Source organism: Tachysurus fulvidraco, chromosome 5 (assembly GCF_022655615.1).
Source record: "Tachysurus fulvidraco isolate hzauxx_2018 chromosome 5, HZAU_PFXX_2.0, whole genome shotgun sequence".
Lineage (NCBI taxonomy): Eukaryota > Metazoa > Chordata > Actinopteri > Siluriformes > Bagridae > Tachysurus > Tachysurus fulvidraco.
In genome coordinates this window covers 17,662,353-17,682,679 of record NC_062522.1, presented here as the reverse complement: position 1 = coordinate 17,682,679, position 20,327 = coordinate 17,662,353, and the positions used below count along the sequence as shown (strand labels likewise).

General features: G+C 37.4%; 1 protein-coding gene across 2 annotated transcripts in view; it reads right to left on the bottom strand.

Moving 5' to 3' along the window:
• Positions 1–20,327, bottom strand: part of lhfpl4a (LHFPL tetraspan subfamily member 4a) — a 29,636-nt gene that overhangs the window by 7,688 nt on the left and 1,621 nt on the right. The window contains exons 2-3 of one of the 2 annotated variants that reach the window (XM_027147321.2): positions 3,831–4,067; positions 247–263 (exon numbers count right to left, since the gene is read on the bottom strand). In XM_027147321.2, the coding sequence (XP_027003122.1) occupies positions 247–263; positions 3,831–4,067 (254 nt within the window). The remainder of the gene's footprint in view (positions 1–246; positions 264–3,830; positions 4,068–20,327) is intronic. The other variant, XM_027147322.2, reaches the window with a different exon arrangement.

The following is a 20,327-nucleotide window of genomic DNA, read 5'->3' as shown; positions in this document are numbered from 1 at the left end:
TGTCATTCTGTCACCCAGCATTTCTAAGGGATAGCTGTGCTCGCCGTCATCCGAGTAGAATTCTTGCTGTGACACTGGGGGTTCAGGTTTGGGAGCACTAACACATAAGCAGGGGTGAACAATCTAAGAGCTAACCCAAAGCATACACAATGCCAGGATACTACAGCACCACAACACTGATGTTTGGAGCACGATCACTGCATACAGCAACACAAGCATGGAAGCCACAGCAATAGGGAGACTTACCCTTGATACTGCAAAGTCTGTAAAGATAGAATAGAAATGGTTGTTTAGTTTGTGCTGCATTTTTTATGAAGGTGTGCATCAAGGATAAATTTGCACACTGTTGGCAAAATGCGTTGGCATGGAGTTAATGAACAACTCTTGTAAGGTACTTCAATTGATTATTTTATCTTCTACCATGTTGAAGTAAAAAAAAAGGGCACCTCATGCAGTGTAGTCTATCACTACCATTCATACCATTCACATGGCGTATGGCCAGGTCATAGGAGTCTGCCTCCCATTGCCCTGTTACAATCGGAGTTACAGTGGAATGCCATCCAAAGCTTTGACTGCGATTGTAAATCAGCAGGATGTTTTGTAGTGTGGGAGACCAATGCCATTTACAACATCCTTTTACATTCTGAACAAGAAAATGTCTTTCTGTACTTCAGTCAGCAGCACTAAAAAACACACCTTTTAAAAACAATTCTTAATTCAAAACAATATTTCTGAATAAGAAATAATTAAGACAAGTGCTTTGTGGTGGGTAGCAAAGTGTCTTTTTGACATATCTAATATGCACTGAATAAATTATTTTCTGTGTTGTGCTGCCCTTGCTGTCCAGGTGCACAGTAGGATTACTTAGAGATTTGAGTCACGCTTAGCAGTGGCAGGATTCCCTCCAGGATCCATAAAAATGTAATGCATAATGCCATGACTTGTGCGCTTCTGCTCACTGATGCTAAAGATATATGACTTGACTTTGCATTTAGCGTGATGAAGGAGGGGTGCTTAAAGAGGAAGTGGGGGGTTGGGGTGAGAATTTGTGCTCAGAAATTAAAATCTGATCAGAAGGGAAAGACAGCAAATGGCTAGTGGATTAACGCTAGAGACAAAAAAATAGAAACTGGGTGATGCTTGGCAAGCTTCCATAAGATTTTTATTGATGCTGCAACGTAGATTTCCTGACTACCACAGATGCTGTGCACAAACACACATGCACACACACACACACACACACACACACACACACACACACACACACACACACACACACACACACACACACACACACACACACACTTCAGTTCTCTAAACCTTAGCGCTCCACCCCTCTTTAAAAACCCTCATATGAAATTGAATTATCAGCTTGAGTGGGCTGTGATAATAACGTGAGCAATAATAATAAGAGAGAGAGAGAGAGAGAGAGAGAGAGAGAGAGAGAGAGAGAGAGAGAGAGAGAGAGAGAGAGAGAGTGAGAGAGAGAGAGAGAGAGAGAGAGAGAGAGAGAGAGAGAGAGAGAGAGAGAGAAAGAGAAAATGAGAGAGAGGGAGAGAGAGAGAGAGCAAGAAAGAGAGAGAGAGGGGGAAAGAAAGACACAGCTGCAGAGTGCCCAGTCGCTGGGGAGAGAGCAGCAGCCCTTCTTATCCTACCGGAATCAGACATGTAACCATGGCAACTTCCTCAATAGAATGAGAAGGCTATGAAGGTGGTAATTTTTTCTTTTTCTCTTTCTCTCTTCCTTTCATTCTTTCTTTTCTTAAGCAGATTGATAATTTTTTGCTTAGTCCACCACTTTCTTCTTTCCCTACACGTCCATTTAAGTTGTATTACTTTCAATTAAGGAGATAATGATTTTTATCATAAAGGATTTACTAGATTTGTAGCAAACTCTCTTCTAAACCTTTAGCAAAACACATTCCTCTCTTTTCTGTGTCTGAATTACAGGCATGATATAAAACAGATTCTCACAGGATGATGGGAAATCTGCTTGTCACACAATAGCTATATGGATCAGTCTACCACAGTGGTCTGGCTTAAAAGGGAAAGATGAAATATTTATGGACATGTGCCCTTCAGCTCCACCCTTTCCCTTCAGCCCCAACCTACTTCCTCCAAACATCAATCAGTAGAGAGGAGTAAACAAAATAAAATGGAGGCGGTAGGAAGCATGCTCCACCATCTCACCAAGACCCATATTAATGCAGCAGTCACGTTGGATAAGGGCGTCTGCCAAATGCCATGAATGTAAATTTTGTTTAAAGCAGGGTTTTCCCTTCTCTCTTTTCTTGCCTTGCAAAAAATAGTTGAAACCATATGAGCTTTCTAGATGTTTCTGATGGTCTGCAATGGCATGGTAATTAAAAATCTGCTTTTACTAATGAATTTCCTGGAGCAAGAAGACTTTCAGACAGATGTTGTGTCTGTGTCAAATTGTGTTCAATCTGGCTTATGATGGATTATGTTGCTCAAATATATTCCTACTACCACTTCATCGGGTAATACTATACACCAATCAACCTTGATATTAAATCCACCTGCCTAATATTGTGCAGATCCTCCTTGTTCTGCTAAAACGGCTTTGACTCTGTGATACACTGTGAGTTCTGACACCATGCTATCACAGCCAGTATGAACCTTTTCAGCTATTTGTGCTACTTTTTTTGGGATCAGACCAGAAGGAATAGCTTTTGCTTTCTGACTGTGTCATAGAGCCTTGGGCCCTGTTGCCGGTTCACAGGACGTTCTTCCCTGGAGTACTAACGACTGCATACTGGAAACACCCCACAAGGCCTGCTGTGATGAAGATTCTCTGACCCATATGTAAAGCCATCAGAATTTGGTCCTCAGATTCGTATTCTTGCACATTTTTCCTGCTTCCAACACATCAACTGTGAAAACTGACTGTTCACTTGCTGCATAATATATTTCCATTTAAATTTATGCCATTTGGCAGTCGCCCTTATACAGAGCGACTTATCCATCTTTACAGGTGCGACTGTAATGTCATAATCTTTGTTATACACATTGCCTGTCAGTGATTTCAATGTTATGGCAGATCATTGTATATGCTATTGAACTAAACAATAAACTTTCATATTATTGCGGCTCATTCAGTAACCAATTAAAGATTGTGAAAGTTATTCCAAACTTTTTTGTGCCTTTATTTCCACCATGTGAATCTTTCAATGGAAAATAACCTTTTATGCGCATAATGTTATGCTTAGACCAAACAAACAGTCCACTCATTTTACTGACTTCCAACAATAGCACAAATCTTGCTGTGCAAAGCCCTGCTGTTCTAAGATATATATGTCACTTTGTGACAGCGTACATTGTTTTCAGTTTGCTATTATTTTTCTTGCTTACTATAGCTACTTTTTGTACTATGAAAGAGCTATTTATCCTGTGTCTGGGTAGGAGTGTACAACTGCAGCACAAGAATTTCATTGTATTCAGATGCTTAATGCACTTTCTTTATGCACATACAGACAATACATTTCAAAAGTTTCAATTGTTTCCTGTCAAACTTGTCATTGTGATGTTTGTTGGCATGTGTATTAAAATCTAGTAGTCATTAGGCTTATTTTTTGATATGGTGGAGTGTTTTCAGTGCTTGTTTTGCTTGCTCCCTTTCCCAGATGTGGACAAACAAAAGCATGGCATATTCTGCCTCATGTCTCTTCTTCCTTTTTGCTATTCCTAATTCTAATTGCAAAACAAACACGAACAAAACCTATGCTCACTGATTTTTCTTCTTACCATCTTCTCAGTGGTGCACATAGGTTATTGGATCAGATCACTTGTACATAGGAGCCGTCTCTTACCTTTATTGTCAGCCTTGACTTCATCTTGAAGGAAGTCGCTCTGGCGATTCCCGAGGACGAAGGCAAGGAAAGAGAGGATGAGTGCATCCAGAATGCCGATGATGGCCAGGATGTAGGCCCAGCGTACTGAGCAGTTCCCCAACGTGTACTTCCCTGACTCCTCACCACACAAGTCCTGAACCACCTCTGCATCCCAGCCAGCCGGGAAAATTATACATCCAAACACCAGACACACAGCTACAGAGAGAGGAATAGAGATGTGTTATTCAAGCTTGCTGATAGACACTAAATAATCCTTAAAATCCACTGCTCATAAGAGCAATATAGAAACAGTATTCCATGAACTGGACATTTACTTTAACAAACTGAATTGTATACTGAATTCCTAAAAGCTGTAATACTTTCTTATGTCTCTGGGAACCAGAGAAGCCTGATGCTTAGCATTCAATTTATTGAGCTGCAATATGGGCCGTATCGTAATCGTATTTTTTTTCTAAGTACATGTTTGTAAAATTCAAGGATAAGACATAACAAAATCAAATAATGTGATAGCGTGTGATATCATATTCCTTTTTTATTCCACCTATTAAGGGATCAGAACCGTATTATTGCTCACATCGGTACTCAGTGTCATAGGGAACAGAGTGTGGGGTAAAGAACTGACACCTCAGCAGCTCTGACTTCGAAGCAGAGAAGCTTACAGCCTGCAGCAATGAGCAATACCTCCTCCCATACAAACACACACACAAACAACAAATATCCACATCAGCGGAACTGCTTCTTTCAACAGTGCTGCATGTGCATCATTCCATTTTAGAGACTTTTTTAGTCCATCTGCAAAGAAAAAAAATCGCTTGCTTCTTGATGTTTGTGAATGCGGTGCTGCTCACTGTCACAAATGCAAGAATCAAAGGATCAGCACTGCTTTTGAATATCAAATGATTCATGGCCAAAAAGATTTTAAGGACTTATGAGAATAAAACAACTAGGCCATGTCAGCATTCAAACTGTATATGACCAAGAGACTAAAGAATAACTAAGTAAGACAAAGTACAAAGGAAAATAACTGAATGAAAAGGGCTGCTTTTCCTCTGGACATGATTGAGAACAGTCACCGCTGATCAGCTTCAGTCAGGGTCATGATGGATCTGGAGAACACTGGATGCCAAACCGTTCACAGGGCACAGGGTACATGGGCAGTATATCTACATACATGTTTTTTTGGAAGGGGAAAGAAACTGGAGAACCCAGAGAAATCCACACAAACATTGAATACAGACATTCAATTTTGCGTAGTTTGTAACCCGTGCTCCACACTGAGGCCCCTGGATCTGTGAGATGACAAAGCTACCCATATGTATATAAAAAGGTGGGAAGAGGTTCACCTAAACTGGACAGTTGAAGATTGGAAAAAACCTGGTCCTGTCTTCAGCTGTCCAGTTCCGGGGAGACTGCGCTGACTTTAGTCTCGGATTCCTGTTCTTGGCTGACAGATGTGGACCTTTTCAGATGTTGTAACCTGTCAGCATTCAAGGTTCAACATGTTGTGTGTTCTGAGACATTTTTTCAGCTCAAATCAGCCTGACCATTCTTCTCTAACCCTTTGCATCAACAAGCTGCATCTACCTGCATAACTTCTACTCACTGGACTTTTTTTTTTGCACAATCCGTGTAAACTCTGTTGTGCACGAAAATCCCAGGAGATATTTTTATGCCCATCATGATTGTAACTTGATGAAATGCTTATTTGAGTTACCATAGCCATCCTATCAGCTTGAACCAGTCATCCATTCTCATATGAACTCTCTCACCAACATGACATTTCTCCATACAGAACCACCACTATTTTATTTTATGTATTCAATATTATGTCTATTTTGTGATTTGTATTTGTCTAATGTGTGTACTTTATGACTACAGCATGGTTGATCGCCCAAGACAAATTTCCCTACTGGGAAAAATCACTGTGATCACATGTTGGATGTGAACATTAACATAACCTTTTGACCTGTAACTGCATGAGAATATGAATTCTTGCAAGAAGTGTAGAAGTGTTTGGATTCAAATAATGTAAACTTACCCACATTTGCATGAGCATTCATACCAACTAAATTCATTATTACACCAGCACAATGTTTGGGGAGGTGTGAGGAAACCTACAAAGACACAGGGAGAGCATGTGGGACTCCAGTCAAACCCAAACTCAAACTGGGATCTCTGTGCCACTGGACCAAGTTGTAATATAAAAGCGTGTGTATTCAAATGTTCTGGACTGCACACTCATTCTGCTTGTCTGACAATAATTAAATGATTTATGTCAGTAATTTAGCAATGTCTTTTCACAAGATTGTGGACAATTTCTGAATGCATATATAAACACACACAAGCTCAATTACAGCCTTGTGAAGTAAAATTATATTCACGCTCATCTACACAATCAAATGTGAAAATATACTTGTCAACGTGATTTGTTTATTTTGCAGTAAAGGAGTATTTTACAGAATGTGCAGAACAAGGATGTCAATTGTTTCCTACATGTCTCAAAGCTGTATCAGTTCCAGCTATAAAATACAGCAGACTGATAAAGTGAAAGCCAGAAGGCAGACAAACCAAACTGGCTGGCGTTGAAGCAGATTTCTTTTTGCAATAGTGTACAATGCAATTTACCATTACTTTCAATAGGTAATCTGATTTCCTGCAGCTTCTCTGATAAATACCATCAGCCTTTGTAAGGGAATTGTAAAGAAAATAAGAAAGGAATAAAAATAAAACTGATTTACAGATTTTAAATGTGCTATTAACGGTACATAATATATGTAAAAAAAGAAATAAATACAAAGTAACATACAATAGCTACCATGACTTTTTAAACATCATGGTTCCTATCACAAATACTGAGAGGACAGAATCAGTTCAAGAAATGTGATGCATCACTTTGCACATTTCACAACTAGGAAGAATTTTGAACAGACAGAACTGATTGTTGTATGTACTAGTGATTGCTGGAAAAAACAACAACAACCAAATAGCAATAAGCAAGCTTACAAGCTAAGTTATTAATGTCAGGAAACTGTTATTTCAAATTGAGAACAATTGTCATCAAATGCGGATCATCTGGTTTTACGCCGGATGCTCTTCCTGATGCAACCCTCCCATTTTATCTGGGCTTAAGACCGGCACTGACAGTTAACTCTCTTTATCTCCCTGCCCAGGATTCAAGAGAGCAGCAATGAAACGGCATAGAAAGCCTGGCGATGAACCATCAGAAGGCTTATAATCAGAAAAGTTTGCTGATCATGCTACCAAATTCTGTTATGAAGCCGGGTCACAGTGCTGCTGTGAATAAGCAATAAGGAGCTGTGTAAATTGGGCTACTAGTACAGACCTCAAGTGAAGAAAAATAAATAACATAATAGTATCTTCTATTAATTTGTTCATTTGTTACAGTAAAACCAGTAAAAAAATCCTACCTTTTTCCTATTCTTAAACATTCTGGACTATTTTTCAACTTAAAGTAAGGATGGAATATTGTTAAAACCCAGTAGGCTTTCCCAGGAGCTGTTCTTTAATGCTCCACATTAAAGCAAAAACATTGATCTCTGCATTTTCTTTCATTCTGCGGCATCCAAATGCACACACACTGAGTCTAAAGCATAGTGGAAGATTTTCTAATAAATACTCTGTATCAACATTCCTATTTTTTATCTATTATATATTTATATTCAGTTATACCCCTAGTATGTGCATATGTTGCTTCTAATTACCCATGAGCCCCTGGGGTAATTTATCTGTCTCTATTTAATGTGCATTCCATCAGTGTGCAATAAGGTAGAAGAGGTTTTTCAAGGTTCCAAGAAAATTTATATTGATGCATTTTCAAATAAACATTGATGAAAAATATTTCAGAATGCATACTGCTTACAAAAAATTATGTTCCTGTTAAAAATATTAATGATAAGAATCGAGGCTGCAGGGATACAGGGTTCCATCACGGAAAGTGTTTTTGTGCTGCAGGTGGGTTAAGATTGATAGTGATATATAAATGGTAGGAAAGATTCTGTAGGTTGGAGGGGATTGTAAGTGATATGATACAGGATTAATCTGTCTAAGTACTTTGAAGGATTCAATAAATCATGGACTTAATGTATTTTTATGGGAGTCAGTGCCACAGTGGGAAGCTATACCATTTAGCTAGATGATGTGCACTGAGGCCCAGGTTTGGTGCATCCAATCATCTAGTACTGCATCCTCTGAGCACCTACAGTACCTGCCCAAGGGAACGGGGGCATTTGGCCTAGAATGCCAAGTGATTCAAATCAGCTGAACCAATATGTGTTCTGTGTATATGTCAGAGGAGTTTCAAGCGTTTTAGAGCTCTAGCAGAATTACAGATATTTAATATGATATTTAATTCTGCTTGTCTGTTAAATATCGGACAGAAACTATTCCGTGATATTTTAAGAGACCATATACTATACATATTAAAAAAGTTTATATTGTAGATGGCAGCAATAGTGTATTATAAAGGTACCCTTTGCTCCCACAGAAGACTGCTGTATGCATGGATATCCTGAACTCAGTGAGGTGTGCACCCACAGGACGAGGAGCATTATTTTCCATGGGATTTGTAGAGATATTTAGTATTGGTTTCTAATGGATCCATTAGTGCATTTGTATATTAAATATTTATTACTTATTTATTATTTATGCCAAAGACCTAACACATTTTGAAATGTTAACTAGGGCCTATATGTTATGGGATATTACCACAATCCTTGAATGACTTACAAGCTCTTTCAATTTAAAATGTCTGTGAAAATTAAAGTAAGCAGCATGGTGGCTTAATAGCTATTGTTGCCACTTCATAGTGTCTGCCTGGATTTTCTCTGAGTTCTTTGGTGTCCTCACAAAAACATACCAGTATGAAGATTGGCTATGATAAACTAGTCCTAGATGTGACTGTCTGAAGGTATGTGTGTATGGTTTCCTATGATGGACTGTCATCAGGGTGCTACCTCATGCCTCATGCAAAGTGTTCTCGATAAAGACTTACTGAATATGAATGAATAAATGAATGAACAGTTAAAGAGTTAAAGTGCAGACTCTCTAATTTTAGATGGAATTATGTTATATATGTTATATATTACGTATAACCTTATTCTAGACTCATATATATTGTGCTACAATATTAAGAGATGCTGAATTAGAATTGATCAAAAACTACTAAACTAACTATCCGTAGATGTTTTACAGTATAACAGATTATAATAATTGCAATATACAGTGTAGGAAGTGTTTTACAGATATGGAGATATACTTTATATATCATTCGTTGATAATCAAGCATTAAAAAAACATACAGTAGAGGCCAAGAAATGTAACTGCAGGTAGATATTCACACAGCTACTTCACTACACATTATAGACCTTGTTAAATTGCACATGTAAATCAGTTAGCGTTTTCACTATACGTACATGGGTCATACATCAAACAAAGGGCCTATTAACAAGTCGGTTTATTGAATTAATCTGTCCAATTTCTAACAGCCCCCTGATCTCACTGGATTATATATAAATCTGTCAGTGACTGAGCATATGTTTCTCTTATAGTAGATGCAAATGTGCTCTAGGGTGACATTTTATGTTTTTAATCTCATGGTCAATGTTTAATTACAGATCCTGTGTGCTTGGGCTTAAAAATTGGTTTTACTATTCAAATACTTTCTTGGTTGTTGTATCTACCTGTCATACATTCAGTCTCTCTCTCTTTCTCTCTCTCTCTCTCTCTCTCTCTCTCTCTCTCTCTCTCTCTCTCTCTCTCTCTCTCTCTCTCTCTCTCTCTGAGCTGAACATCCGCATCCTACAGTGCTATCTCTTTAAACAGGAGTGAGGGAGCTCTCAGAGGCCCACAGAGACTGTTTCTGCCCCAGCCAAGAGCACAGTCCCAGAGGAGTCACTCGATGGATGAGTCTCCACTCATGCTGATAGCACTGGAACAGAAATGCCAATAGTAATGAACTGCTTGTTCTGTGTGAAAGTGTGTGCTGGAATGAATAATTCAAATTGTGATTTGTTGCTGTGTGATTTTCTCTGTTACTAAATTTGATTGCAAACTCAGATATAGTTTTGCTTTGCCATGCACTAAAAAACAAAAAACAAAAACAGGAATATGTGGGCAGTCAAAATGAAAATCTGTTATAAATATATTACATAAAATATTATGTTCACTACAAAACGTGATTCCATTTCTTATACTAAACTTACTTTAAGCAAGTTTATTAATTACTAGATTGAACTCTGTAGAGTGAGTGTGATCAACTCTTGCAGTGTTAACATAATCTACTTAGACTGTGAAATCTGAGGTTAGCGAGGTTGTATTAAATTTATATGCATTAAATAAAATATGCATGGTGGAATAGCCCAGTGATAATGTGCAAAACACTAGCGAGAACACTATGAGTTCGAGTCTCATCTTTGGTGCATGCTCCGTTTGATTTTACTCAGGGCTTTGAAAACACAATCTCCAATCACAGTGGAAGAATGAAAACGATTTGTGTTGATGTTATTCAATTACATTATGTGGAACTGGTGTTCTTATAGTTATTTTTTTAAATAATCTATAGGTACACATTGTACACACACACACACACACACACACACACACACACACACACACACACACACACACACACACACACACACACACACACACACACACACACAATACTTTATCCAAAACATTTTCATAAATGTTATAGAAGAAAAAACTGATTATAAGACACTCCACTGACCTGAGCAAACTCCGCCATCACTCTTTTTCTATCCACTATTTCAATAAGCTTTTTATTCCATTCTATGACATTTATAGAACTTTAGGTCAGATTTTGCAATGAAAAGTATTAACTCCTCACTAAATGCAAAAGAACTGTATGGATCCTCTTACACTCTAAATATCTGTCAGCCAAGACTATAAGCTTCATCCAACTTTTTTAGAAGAGTATAACTGTATGCATTCTAATAGATTTTTCATCACTGTTTATAAGAAATTAGATCAATACAGATTTGCTTAGAAATACTGAAGAACCTCTTCAGCCCTGCTGCACACTGATGGAATAGAGAAGAAAAAAGTGAGAGGTAGCAATTTTACCCCGGAGACTTATGGGTATTTAGAGTATAAGGAACATATTTACCTTCAACAATTTTGGCCTTGTGTGCTGTGTGCTGAAATCTTAGGCGATGTCAATGTGAGAGAAAGAGGGAGTGCGTGTGTGTGTGTGTGTGTGTGTGTGTGTGTGTGTGTGTGTGTGTGTGTGTGTGTGTGTGTGTGTGTGTGTGTGTGTGTGTGTTGTAAACCTTCTGATTCTCTTTAGGCTTGTCATATGGCCTTAGGTTGAATAGCAATGCTGAACAGATCCTATTGTTCCCCTTTGAAGTCTTCATACATTTCATTTCAATCTCCCTCCCCACATCCTCTCTACACACTCATATACTTACACATCATCTGCCTCTGGATCTACCAGTCATCCTTGGTCTTTTGCTCTCATTTAAGCACAGGCACAAACTATATCCCATAGATGTATACCATTTTTCCCTTCATCCTCTTGCTCGTTTACTCACACATTATGTAAATACACATTAGTGTCTGAGCCTCCATACAGCATTACTAATTTAACTTTAAAACAAGGTAGACTGTCACCTCTGTATGAAAATCTTTTTTTTTTGTCTCTCTTTCTGTCTCTCTCAGTCTCTTTCTCACTCTGTGTCTTGCATAATGGTGATTCCTGTCTGTGGGGTGACAGTGGGTAACGAACCTGTCCTCTTTTCAGCACAGCTCCATTTCTGCACCTAAATTCTTTCCAATTAGGAGACACACATACACAGGTGACGTTGATATAATCTTACTGTATTTGGTTTTGCGTATTAAGATGGATATCAATTTAACTTCAGGTTTTGACTGTTGTCTGCAGCAAATGCCACAAATCCAAATGTGAGGAAAATAAAATGAATAGTATGATCCTGTAAGTTTATTTAAGCAGAAAGATAGAGTAAAGATTCACATCCTATTTGTTTTTTTTTCAAGATCTTCAATCATACTGCTGGTGGGATATAGTGTACAGTGCTTCAGGCTCAGATCTAGTTATATACCATTAAGTTCATATAAATTTAGATAATTTGGAATAAAAAATGAAAAGCCTACTGAGGTTCAAGAGATCTGTAAAGGGACATGAATGGATTTTTATTAAATAGACATACTATATATTGTTTGGTTTTGTGTCAGAAGAGGCTAAATTTATTCTCCAAAAACAACCTGAATGTAAATGTGTACAAGAAAAACATTATGTATACAGGTACAAGCAATACACTAATACACCAATATGGGAGAGTTAGTGACGTTCTTTCCCGTCCTGAAATACACAGAAATGATTCCTAGAAACATTAATATGCTACAATTTATTAGTGTTAATTACCACCCTGATGCAGGAGGTGTACACATCAGGGATTCATCACTGCTTTATTTACTCATGGCCAGACGTCACTGCCAGGATGTTAACATTCCATTACACACACACACACACACACACACACACACACACACACACACACACACACACACACACACACACACTAGGTACACATACAACACACACATACAACAGACATCACTGATTTTTCCTCTTTAAACACCTTAATGTACACATTTGTAATTGAATAATTCTTTAGTCAGTTTTTTTTTACAGTGACATTAATACTTATATTACCTGTTTCCTGTTTTGCAGGAAGTGGGTGTACTAAAACTAAAACGCTTCCTTTACAGACAAACTCTCGAAAAAAACACAAAATCAAGAAATGAAAAATACTATTTAATTCAATTCAAATTTAATTGTATAGCGTTTTTAATTGTACATTGTCTCAAAGCAGCTTTACAGAAAATAAGAAACGTAATACAAAAAAATGCTTTTTCCTTAAACATAGCTACAGTATAGAATTATTGGGATTAATGTAATCTCTTAATAGTAAATGAATAAAGAATATTTCTTAAAAAATCAGTTTTCTTTCTTTCTTTCTTTCTTTCTTTCTTTTATTTAAATCTAAATATTTAATACAGTTTTTATCATTATGTCAAGGTTACATGTAAACAAAACAAAACAAAAAAATTATTTCTCATTTTTCATTTTTTGAAAAACTTGGACTGAATATCTTTAAAACAGTGGTATGAAAGCTTTTGTCCATGACTGTAATGTTGATGTATGATACTGTATGTAGAACGAATGGTTTAGCTAAAGAACTATGTGTGTGTTTTGTGTGTGTACAATACTATGTGTGTACAATTGCATGTGTGTATGGTGTGACAAAAATGTGTTTTACAGTGACGTGAAGGATTTGTTAGTATAGATAATTAAGGGTCATTCAGTCATTTACAAAGCACACACACACACACACACACACACACACACACACACACACACACACACACACACACACACACACACACACACAATGAAGTAAAGTATAGAATGCTTTTAGGTTTTATTGATATTAAAAAATATTAGAATATATGTGGAGTCTATGACAAAATATTTGTGTGCGTGTGTTTGTGTTGAGTTAGACTTGATGTAGCATCTTGAGTGCTGGAATGTGACTGAGACAGTGGGAACACACCTCATTTATACTGCTTTCAGCATACATTAAGCATAATGGCACCACCAGACTGTAATGAATAAAACATCACAGGGGATGTTGACAGAGGAAAATAATCAATTGCTGTGTGGTGCTAGAGCCTGATATGGAAATGGAAATGGAAATGATATGAAGCAGAAGTTTAATGCTAGAGATTATTTTGATTAACAGCATGTAAATGTTGGTCAGTACTTGAAAGAAGAATAAATGAAAACTTAGTGTTATAGGTGAATAAAAGCTTTGTTAATGAAAAAGGACATGTCCAGTTTACCTTTTTCTGTGTACCCTTTTCTTGCACACACATTTTTATAGCTTACCATTTTTTTAACAACTTATATTATAACTGTATTATAACTTTTTTATTAGAACATAGATGTAATATGATCATCAACATCATCATCAACAACAACAACAACAACAACAACATTAGCAGCATCTAGTTTTCTGAATATTTAGAGTACACAAAATCACAGTAAGTATATATGTTTTTCTAATATTTTTGTTAAACACCTTGGATAATATTCTTTACGTAATACATTACATAACGTTATCCATAAGGATGTAAAGGTTTTGTTCTTGTTCGGTCTTAACTTAAAAAACAAGCATCAAGGATCGGCCCCAGAGAAATCTCTGTAAAAATCTGTAAAAATATAAAATATGATCTGTTGTTTGCACTATTTTAGTTGTTTACTCTCTGAACAATGTGACATCAGCCTTAAGACAGTCAGTTACTGTGCTTTACCCGCTCAATTTTCAATAAATTTTTTGATCTCTAACATTAGTTAAGGTTTTTCTGCTTTTTCTAAACAATGTATTGGCCAGACCATAGAGTCTCTTGGTTCCTTCTAGGCTACAGTTCAACACAGAGTATAAACAAGTGAATACCATCCATTACTGCTGAAAATCAATACCTACATGTTTTACACTGATTGACAATTTGATGCCTCAGGGACATGATCCATTATCTTAGATGCAAGCATTTGCTAAGGAGACAATGTCTGTTGCTCTCCTCCTTACGGAAATGCAATGCAATCCCATTTTCTATGGAAAAAGGCGATGTGATTAAAAATCTATAAGAGGCCGTTATGACTTAGGGCCAGCTGGAAACAAGCCGTAGTATTCTTTTATTCTTAGTATTGTATGAGCACTCGCTTTCTCTCTCTCCCTCTCTCTCTCTCGCACTCTCTCTCTCTCTCTCTCTCTCTCTCTCTCTCTCTCTCTCTCTCTCTCTCTCTCTCTCTCTCTCTCTCTCTCTCTCTCTCTCTGTCTTAGACACACAAGCACACACATACTCTAGAACTAAGTCATCCTATGAGAGTACACTTATGTAGATTTTAGTTGAACCTGAAAGCTTAGTCTGTCTGTGCACACCAAACTAGCTGCTAACATCTGAATGTGAGTGTGTAAATGCATATGTATAGGCATATTAAAATACATGTAACTGCACTCAACAGTCATACTAACATATAAGCTAATAATAAATCCATTTGAGTGGACAGGGCACTAATGAATGTTATCTAACAAATAATGAGAAAGAGGCTAAATGTAAGATCATTTTATGTAGCACATAACTGTGGGTGTGTATGTGTGTGTGCATTATTAGAATTTCACTCTGTCTCTGAGCACAATATCTGCAGCCTCAAATGAGATCTTAATAAACACTAATTAACCAAAAACGACTGTAAACGAATAACAACCAAACAGTTTAGTGTATAGAGGCATTAAGATGCTGCATCATGAGCTGAACTGCTGCTCAACTGGGTGAATGGACAAAATCATTTATAATTTATAGCTTGTGTGTGTGTGTGTGTGTGTGTGTGTGTGTGTGTGTGTGTGTGTGTGTGTGTGTGTGTGTGTGTGTGTGTGTGTGTGTGTGTGTGTAACAGTCTCATCAATATGCGGAGTCAATACTCTAGTTATCAGTATGCTATACCAGTTACATGAGCAATGTGGAGAGCAGGAGATGAGGGAAGCTAAAGTGGGATGCAACGTGGTGTATTAGTTCAATGTGAAGTCTAATTCATAAGTATTTTGCTGTGTTTACTTATGTATTCAGTCCACACTTCTAGTTGGGCATTTGGTGAGTAGGTGATTATGAATGAGGTTGGGCTGCTTTGCAATATTTGGCTGTTGGTTAAATTTACACATTTCTAAATGTACAATACAAGCTTTTTTCCTTGCAGGGTCAAACACTTCTGAACACTTTCACAAGACCACAGTCAAACAGACCACTTTCAAACCGTTTTGTTGATGTTATTGCTGTTACTCTCTACACATTATATACAAGGGTATAAAGAATTAAGGGAGTCTGCCTGGTGCTGTAAATTTAAGGTATTTACTATTTAGAGCTGCATTCACATCAGTACCTGATTAGATATCAGTTTGCAATAAAACACCCAAAATTGACAGTGTCTTTTTACCCAATTTTCACGCAATGTGGTCATTTTGACAATTCCCAAGCACTAGCTATCTCCTCCCTATAGCTACCAATCAGGGACTGTGAAGACTAAAACATGCTTCTTTCAAACCAGCCTTCAGATCTTTTCAAACTGCTGCTCAAGCTGCATCACAGGGAAGCTAAATAGTCAGGGGAAAGAGCTCATCAGTCCTTCCACATACATGAGCTCACAGACATCTATAATTCGTTTATGCCAGGGGAGAAAGAGTATGCCTTCCCTCCCACTCAGACAACAAAGCCTATTTTGCTGTGCTGGACTTCCGGCCATGGATGGTGGGCTGCTGGTATTTAAACAAAGAGCTTTTCTGTCACTCCACTGGGAAGCATCTTTTCATTCCTTTAATAATTTTTTCCTTGACTGTTTTTCTTGTTTCCCTTTATTGTGTTTTGCTCCTCCCAAGGAAAGGAATGGTTACCTAAACAAAAAGTAGAAGAGGTTGGATTTAACACTGAGTTTGATGAAAAGTGAGGGCAACAGAATACAGAATAAGAAGGGCTGCAGAAAGGAAAGTGTGATAGAAAGGATATGTGTTAGAGGAGAGCAGTGCAGCTGCACTTTAGTATCAAAGAGCTGATTAAACTATCATCACCTCCAAAGCAGAAAGCATTAAATCTACATCCAATCCTGTTACATACACTCCCTCTCTTTGTGTCTCACCCCTCTTCAGCTGCATGAATACTATTCATTTTAACTGGATGACCTCTCTGACAGCGTTCAGATGCATTCTGTACAGGGGTCCGTCATATGTGCGTGTATCTTTAGTCAGGCGTTCAGAGTGATTTGTACTATCTTTCCTATCCCTGTGTGATCCCTGTAGTGTCGGGCTCACCTGCAGCTGATGCTATCTTTGCATGCAGTGTGGAATTCATAGAAGCTTACACTCTGAAAGAGAGAAGGGGATTATGGGTAAGAAAGCCGTAGGATCCAACCTCAGGGGAGAATCTACTTAGGCCCTTCAATTAAGCTACAATGCACTAGAACATATATTTCAAAGAAGCAATAATGAAAAAGAAAATGAGTGTAGTTTTCACTTATACACTAGTTATAACATTGCTTTTAATTGATTTTGTTGACTGATAAATTCTCTCACACACACAAATATAAACACAGTGAAGGCCTCGGTGGTGTAGTCTTTAAAAGAATCAGGCTGCTGGCTGTTGTTGAGCTCATAACCATGTGATGAATGTTTCAGTAAAGAGCTTTCACAGTGCCCACACCTTTATTTCTGATTTTTAATCTTCAAAACTTTAAACTCCATCTTAGTGTATTTATTATGCAGAAAAACTAATAATAATCTTACTTTACATTTTTTAATACACATAATGTTGTATGAATCTCAGCTCTTGATGTATTCAAAACCAGAAGGTAAAAAAAAATCCAGAATACAAATTATATTATGCCGTATTACTATTATCATATTATTTGGTTATTGCACCAAACTGGCCAAGCTTACAGTATATGGTGATCAGCAGAGGCATGAATTATAGCACCTGTATAGGATTTTACACTAACATTCAATGTATAAATTTTCAGACATAGGCTGCTGGGGGGGAAAGCACACTCCAGTCATCATAATACAAAATGGCCAGAGATATTATATATTCGGTATCGCACAACACTAATAACTCAAACTTGGAATAGGATAAAGATTTTATAATAATCATACTATCTAATATCATGGTGTCAGGTATACAGTATGACAGTAGATGTGACTTACAAGATAACCTCTGTTGCCCTAAAGGAGAGCTGACTCCAGTCTAGGATAGTAAGTTTACAGATAGATCTCATCCAAGTCAGCTAACAAGCAAGCTTCTATGTATTTTCTCTACAATAGACAATCTATGTTGATATTTATGGTTAGACGTGTATTCCTTTGGGATGCTGATGACAGCAACTATGCGTCTGAACGCAATTATATTCTTTGCTTATCTGGTCACTGACCTGCAGTAGATATGTACATGTTCTTTAGCACTATGGAGAGAAATTAAAGAGAAAAGGATCTTGAGCTTGGCATCTGGTTGCTTTAAGAAACAGCTGTCATGATTTCAGAGAAAGTGTCAGTGATGGAATGATTTTTTTTCCTCAGCAAGGAAAACTGTGATGAGCTCTGGGCTGAAGCTGAACAAGGATTAGTGAGTGGGAGCACAGTTTTGGGATCACTGTACCACAATAGTAGTCAAAGAATAAGCTAAAACTATACATAACTGATTTGAAGCACCTCAAGGCACATTCCAACCCCCTGATATTAGCAGTGTAAATGTTAACAGAAATGTCCTATTATTCATGCCTTTTTAAAAGTGAAAGATTTCGCAATACTGAAAACGTCTCTGTAACAAAGAAACAAACAAAGCAAAGATGAGAAGTGTGAGTGCTAAAAGTAGCAGGGCAAGCACACTGACCACACACAGATACATTAATGCTTACTGCCTGTACAAACCACACACAGAACTTTTCCTTCAGTTGTAAACCATAAGCTCAGTCTTTATACAGAACAATGTGAACAGAAATTAAATAAAAGTTTGACTACAGATATGGAAGAACTGAGAGTAAGTTACAAACTCACTCTCCACTTTTTTAAGAATACTTGCAAATGCAGTTATTTAATCAGCCAGTCATGTGTCAGCAGTGCAATGCGTACAATCTCACAGATACATGCCAAGAGCTTTAGTTATTGATTGCATTAAACATCAGAATGGAGAAAATGTTTAATCTCTGTGACCTTAACTGTGAAACAGTAGTTACTTCCAGATGGGCTGGTTTGAGAATTTCATAAACTGTTGACCTGGGATTTTCACATTTTCACAGTTCCTAGAGTTTACACAGAATGGTGCAAAATAACAAAAAACATTCTGTGAGTGGAGGGTCTGCAGGCTGAAACACCTTGTTCATAAGAGAGAGATCAACGATAAGATCACAGAGAGAAGAATAATCAGACTGTTTCGTGCTGACAGTAAGTCTGTTGTAACTCCAATAAGAATGCTTAACCACAGAAAAGCATATCAACATGAGATACATGCATGGATGTGTGGGTGTGCATGTGTTCCTAATCACTGTATACAGTATGACTGTATATGAGGGTGGGTAAAGTGTGTGTGTGTGTGTGTGTGTGTGTGTGTGTGTGTGTGTGTGTGTGTGTGTGTGTGTGTGAGAGAGAGAGAGAGAGAGAGAGAGAGAGAGAGAGAGAGCAGTTGTAAAGCCTTTAAAGGCCATGTTAATGGTCTCATTTCATAAACATCTCATTTCAAATAAACAAACACAATGACCTTTCTGAATGGTAGAAGCATTAGAAAAAAACCCATAAAGGTCATGTCTGAATAAAAGTGCAAGAGGAATTTGACCTGAAATAAGAATAAGCAACAACCACACTATTTCATGACTCAGAAGATGCAGTCTATGGTTTCTACACCTGGCCAATTTGTATGAGTGTAAAGATATGTTCTCAAAAGACACCACTATATCTGGACACTGCTCTGAATATAGGGAAGTCTTCAAAACAATTTTAATGGAAAGTGGAAATGTATTGCTCTCTCCCACCTTCAATGGATCTCTCCCTAAGTTGTCTTTTGAAGAACCAAAGTTGAGGAGACAGATCATGGTTTCTAAACTGTCTGCCTAAATGAACACAACTCCAGACAGTTTCATATCTATAGCAGGGATCTAAGTGTATTATGTATGTTGTTGTCTGTCTGAGCCCATGAGCAGGCAAACCACATAGGCACTTGACACCATATGAAATCTTGTTTAGTTGAATAACAGACAGATGTATACATAAACAATTCATTGATAAAATGCCATGCTTGCAAACATCCGTATTGTTGTACATTCATTATTATTGCTTATGAAAAGCTGTATGGATCATGTGACAGATGAAGGCTTGATTTACAACCATAAACCACACCTTGTACGTTTAGGAGCACAGACTGACTACATTGCATCTGAAGTAACAAAATGGTCATGTCCTTTGTTGCATAAATAATCTGCTCTACTAAGTAAGAAAGTGTGTGTGTCTGTGTTTGTGTGCAATCATAAGAGTTAACCTCTTAATCCAGCATAGGAAGTGTCACTGTTCTGGTAATTATTAGCACATTGCATCATTAACAGATTAAATCAGCTTTAAGAACTAATTAATTAACACGTTTATCCTTCTTAGCTGAAGGTGTGTATTATTAGGAAGTATTAACACAGACTTCAACACATTTAACACTCTGGCATTTAATTTGTACTGTATATGTAAGCGGCATGGTGCACCTGGGTATAATTGATGTACGGCTGAAGTAACGTTAGGTCAAATCCATAAAATAACCTTTTATTTCAAATTTTTTACATGAAAATCTGGCAGAACAACAAGCACGTAGCAATAC